This window comes from Terrapene carolina, unplaced genomic scaffold, assembly GCF_002925995.2.
Source record: "Terrapene carolina triunguis isolate 2854851 unplaced genomic scaffold, T_m_triunguis-2.0 Scaffold58, whole genome shotgun sequence".
Classification (NCBI taxonomy): domain Eukaryota; kingdom Metazoa; phylum Chordata; order Testudines; family Emydidae; genus Terrapene; species Terrapene triunguis.
This window is the reverse complement of record NW_020664409.1, coordinates 55,921,158-55,927,202: the sequence shown is the minus strand read 5'-3', so window position 1 is coordinate 55,927,202 and position 6,045 is coordinate 55,921,158. Positions and strand designations below refer to the sequence as shown.

Genomic DNA, 6,045 nt, shown 5'->3' with positions numbered 1-6,045 from the left:
TAGTTCACTTACCTGGATCTGACAAACTAGAAATGGAAATTGACACACAAAGGTGCAGTTTTATGACCAGTGTTGTAGAGAATAGATCGAGACAGACACTGAACTTGAGTGCCCAAAATATAAGGGAGTGCGGGATAGAATTCCTCATTTGATCAAGAATATTACAAGTCCTTTTCATCAAAAAGTAATGATGGAAAAACGGCACCTCACTCTATAGAAATCTGCCAGGAATGGAGACAAAATCAAAACCAGATACATTGTGAAGCCTCTCTTTGACAGATGTCTGAAGAGGTTTTTTTGTTTTTTTTTTTTTTACACTTCGGCGACACTTCTATAGCTTTTCAGTCTAGAAAATTTTATTGAATTTCAATTTTTGAACCATTCATCATAGCCTAAGTTGTTCTCTAATAACTGAGTTCATAACTGCGTCTCAGGCTTCACCTTTTAAAGACTAGTTAAATACCTGGCTTCAGGAAGAGGACTGAAATTACCTTAAAACATCTCTTTGACCTCTGAGTGGGGGAGAAATCCTTCCTTAGCTAGTGGACAGGCCTTTATGGAACCATTTGAGCAGATCCTCAAATCAGGCGCTCCTTCCCCAGGTTTTGTTTTTAGATGACTACTTGAATTCAGCCTCCGTATAGTATCCTGATTCTCATGAGAAAGGAGAGATAGTCAAGAGTGCAACTGTTATTTTTATCTAGTTTAAAGAAGTTTTAATTGATTCAAACAACATTAGGCCACTACATAGTTTTATTTAATGTTTGTTTATTTAGATATAAAACTAAACAGCAAAGAATGCCCATTCAGAGCTCTGAATTCCTTCGCGTTTAAAAGCACCTTAAAAAAAAAAAAAAAGTTGCACAATGTAAGGCTTAATCATTTGTGTGTATCACGTGTCCTACAACATCCAAAATTACCTGTATTGAAAGCTTTTACACTTCTTTAGTATACTAAAAATGTACTGTAAGTTAATATAAGGTTTCCTTTATCATTGTATATTAAGAAATTAGCTTTATGATATCATACACCTCTTACTGTTTTTGGACCTCAGTTACTTCTTATGGTCACCTTAAAAACACTTGCTGTCTGATGGTCACTGTTGTATATTTGCCAGAGACACATTTTTGCTTTAAATTTTTTCTTCTCTTAAAAGATTGTCTTGAGCAAAAGAATCCTGATGGGACAAAAAGTTGGTTATTATAGTTTTAATGTGTATTGTTACTTCTAGAATAACTTTCTCTTTAAAACCTTGTTTTTTTCCTTTGATTATTTGAATTGTTTATATAGTTGTATATAAGTACGGCCATATTGGGTCAGACCAAAGGTCCATTTAGCCCAGTATCCTGTCTTCCTACAGTGGCCAATGCCAGGTGCCCCAGAGGGAATGAACAGGACAAGTAATCAAGTGATCCATTCCTTGTTGCCCATTCCCAGCTTCTGGCAAACAGAGGCTAGGGACACCATCGCTGCCCATCCTGGCTAATAGCCATTGGTGGACTTATCCTCCATGAACTTATCTAGTTCTTTTTGGAACTCTGTTATAGTCTTGGTCTTCACAACATTCTCTGGCAAAGAGTTGCACAGGTTGACTGTGCGTTGTGTGAAGAAATACTTCCTTTTTGTTTGTTTTAAACCTGCTGCCTATTAATTTCATTTGGTGACCCCTAGTTCTTGTGTTATGAGAGAGTAAATAACACTTTCTTATTTACTTTCTCTATACCAGTTATGATTTTATAGACCTCTATCATGTCTTATCTATCCCTTTCTTAATGATTCCCAATATTCTATTAGCCTTTTTGACTGCCACTGCACATTGAGTGGATGTATTCAGAGCACTATCCACAATGACTCCAAGATCTCTCTCTTGAGTGGTAGCAGCTAATTTAGACTCCATCATTTTTTATGTGTAGTTGGGATTATGTTTTCCAATGTGCATTACTTTGCATTTATCAACATTGAATTTCATCTGCTGTTTTGTTGCCCAGTCACCCAGTTTTGTGAGATATAATGAAAGGAATCTTGTTGTAATTTAATGAAAGGAATCCTGCTTTGTAAAGGGATCCAGTGGAAAACCCAAAGAAAATAATTATTTATAACATCTAATATATAAAATAAAAAATATTACATTTATAAAGTTTGTATCTTTCTCAGTTTGCTGGCTCCCCCATCAGTGGAATAATCCTTCAAAAGAATTCTACTTAATCTTGCTCACACTATGGTGGAGAAAGTCTATGCACATATAAGACACTATTCTTTAATATTTTCTCTTAAGTTGCTGCTAATAGGTATATTCTTTTATTTTCATTGTTTTTCTGTTGTAGATTTTAATGTATTTTCTAGGTACTTGTAAATTGCTAAAATTTTAACTTGTATAACAACTGTATGTGATTTAGTATACTTAAGAAAAGATGCCACCAAATGTAAATTTGCCTATCCTGAAGTTGAATGATTAGAAAATAATTTTATGTATGCAGAACTCTCCTTACAATTTCTACCTGAGACTTTTAGATAAGGGTACAATTGTACAAGCATCTGGGGAAAGTCTGGTGTAGCTGCTTGGTGAGCATAGTCAATGGCGCAAAGAAGACAAGAGAATATTTGTAATATGTTTACAGATAATTATGTTGTAATAAATTTGAGTTTTTGTGTGAACCCCCCCCTCCCCCCAAGTTACTTTGCTTTTTATTTGGTGGACATTATTTTGTAGATATACACTGTTAAGGGCATAATATTAGAGCTGCCATGGGTCAGACCATGGTCCATCTTGCCCAGTATTCTGTTTCTGGGGCAGAGGCCCATAACAGAGCTTCAGGGGGAGTGTACAAAACAGGGCAGTTATGGAGGGATCCATCCTCTGTCTTCCACTACCGCCTTCTGGTAGTCAGAGGTGTAAGGTTACCCCAAAGCATGAGGTTGCATCCCTGACCTCTTGACTAATAGCCATTGATTAACATATCCTCCTTGGATTTGCCTAGTTCTTTTTTTGAACCCAGTTATACTTTTGGCCATCACAACATCCCATGGCAATGAATTCCACAGGTGAGTTGTGCATTGTGTGAAAAAGTTCTTTCTCTTGTTTGTATTAAACCTCCTGCCTATTAATTTAATTGAGTAATCTCTGGTTTTTGTATTGTGGGAAAGAGTAAATATTCACTTCTATTCACTTTTTGCACAACATTTATGATTTTATAGACCTCTATCATATCCTCCCTCCCTCCCCCCCATATCATCTCTTTTCTAGGCTGAACAGCCTTGATATTTTTAGATCTCCTCACATGGAAACTGTTCCATACCCTTGTTCATCTTCGTTGCCCTTCTCTGAATCTTTTCTGGTTCTGTTATATCCGTTTTGAGCTTGGTTGACCAGAACGGAACACAGTATTCGAGGTGTAGGCACACCATGGTTTTATATAGTGACGTTATATTTTCTGTACCTCTCCTAATAGTTCCTAACATACTGTAGCCTTTTTGACTGTCATTGCACACTGAGTGAAAGTTTCTAGGGAACTATCCATGATGGCTCCAAGAGCTTTTTCTTGGGTGGGAACAGCGAATTTAGAACCCATCATCGTATATGTTTAGTTAAGATTATTTTTCCAAGATAAGTTACTTTGCACTTATTACTTTGGCACTCCTCTACATTTGTTGCCCAGTCACCCAGTTTTGTGAGATCCCTCTGTAACGTCTCACAGTTTGCTTTGGACTTACCTTTTTTGAATAATTTTGTATTCTCTGCAAATTTTACCACTTCATTGTCCACCTCCTTTTCCAGATCATTAATGAATATGTTGAATAGCTCAGGGCCCAGTACAGATCCTTGGGGGACCCTGTTGCTCACTTTCCTCCACTGTGAAAACTGACCATTTATTTGTCCCCTTTGTTTCCTATCTTTCAACCAGTTACTGATCCATAAGAGGACCTTCCCTCTTATCCCATGGCTACTTAGTTTCCTTAAGAGCCTTTGTTGAGAAACCTTGTTGAATTCATCACCAAAGTCTCTTACCCTTGTTGAGTAAAGGTCACATATGTTTTGCAAAGCCATAAGGTGCATGTGGAGTGGAATGATAGTTGTAGTTTGGCGCAGTGGGCTTGGACTCAAAAACTAGGGCTTTTATTCCCAGTTCTACCACAGACTTTCTTTTTGACCTAGAGCAAATCTGTGTCCCTCTGTTTTTCATTTGTAGAATGGTTACAAGGATACTTCCTTATATCACAGGGGTATTTATGAAGATAATTTGATTAATGTGTGTGAGGTACTTGGATATGACTTGATGAGTACCATAGAAAAACTTATCAGTAAACAAGAAATGTAACTGAAGCTATGTACCGGTTGTTTTGTATATAGAAATGTGCATAGAAAATATTTTTAACTAGTTCAGTGCTTCATTTAAGAAGAAGGGTTCTAACTTAATATGTTCTTTTTTAGGCTTTACTCACTGCAGTAACATCTCAACACATAGAAATCCATGAAGGAACCGTGCTGCAGGCTGTAAGAACATGTTACAATATCTATCTCGCAAGCAAAAATCTCATAAATCAGACCACAGCCAAGGCCACTCTCACACAAATGCTGAATGTTATATTTGCACGTATGGAAAACCAAGCAGTGAGTATCTTAATATTCTGTATGTAGAAAATAGTTCCTAAAAGATAATTTTGATTATAGACTTGTTTAGTTATTCATACTACAAGATTGTATGGTATTTGTAACTTTTCATTCAATAAATAACTACTTAATTTTTTTTTATGGTATTGATCATTCAGATTGTTCCTTTGATATTTTGGTATATGAACTAGCTGATGAATTAAAAGAATTGAAGCAGAAACTTTGTTCATCTCTTCGGTAAACTGGAAACGGATTTTGAACTTTGCAATGTAGTGAAGCACAGGCCATGAAGCACATACTACAGCACATTGTCCTCCAGAAGTTGGAATGGAATCAGACTCCTTCAACTCAACATTCCTCTGGTGTCAGCAAATAGCTGTGAAACCAACTGGCAAAGTGTGTCACGTCCTCCTCTAGCTGTCAGCCTACACAGAGGATGACAACTTTCTACTGCTATCAGTTACTCCATTAGCTCAAGTGGCAGAGGTTTATGTGGATCAAAAGGTTCAGCCCTGCTTATGAGCCATGTGGGTGTCAGTGTGATTCCACATGATAGCATTTGTGTTTTCAATTTGCTTTTTTAAAATCCTAGGTAATTACACACACACAAAACTATGTAAAAAGAATGTTATGGTTGCAAAGTCCAGCTTTCAGAGATTCTGAAATGCCAATCTCCCCCTCCCCCTGCCTTGTGCACATGCCCTGTGATGGTCCTTAATACATGGTCACATAGTATTTTTTTCCACAGAAAGCCTCCCTCATTCAGTGCACAGAATAGAGTACATAATCTTGATTCATTCACCCAGAGCATAAAGTATCAGGGGAGCCGTGTTAGTCTGTATCCACAAAAACAGCAAGGAGTCTGATGGCACCTTAAAGACAAACATTTATTTGGGCATAAGCTTTCATGGGTAAAAAACCCACTACTTCAGATGCATGGAGTGAAAATTACAGATGCATGCATTATACTGACACATGAAGAGAAGGGAGTTACTTCACAAGTGGAGAACCAGTGTTGGCAGGGCCAATTCAATCAGGGTGGATGTAGTCCCCTCCCAATAACTGATGAGTAGGTGTCAATTCCAGGAGAGGCAAAGTTGCTTTTGTAGTGAGCCAGTGGCTCCCAGTTCCTATTCAAGCCCAAATTAATGGTGTTAAATTTGCAAATGAATTTTAGTTCTGCAGTTTCTCTTTGAAGTCTGTTTCTGAAGTTTTTTGTTCAAGTATGGCTACTTTTAAATCCATTAGAGAATGTCCAGGAAGATTGAAGTGTTCTCCTATTGGCTTTTGTATGTTACCATTCCTGATGTCCGATTTGTGTCCATTTATTCTTTTACGTAGAGACTGTCTGGTTTGGCCAATGTACATGGCAGAGGGGCATTGCTGACACATGATGGCATATATAACATTAGTAGATGTGCCGGCTGAATGAGTCC

At 37.4% G+C, this 6,045-nt stretch overlaps 1 protein-coding gene across 1 annotated transcript in view; it reads left to right on the top strand.

Moving 5' to 3' along the window:
• ARFGEF1 (ADP ribosylation factor guanine nucleotide exchange factor 1) overlaps positions 1 to 6,045 on the top strand; it is a 177,963-nt gene that overhangs the window by 86,846 nt on the left and 85,072 nt on the right. Inside the window, exon 5 of the mRNA XM_029913311.1 lies at positions 4,430 to 4,609. Within this exon, the coding sequence (XP_029769171.1) occupies positions 4,430 to 4,609 (180 nt within the window). The remainder of the gene's footprint in view (positions 1 to 4,429; positions 4,610 to 6,045) is intronic.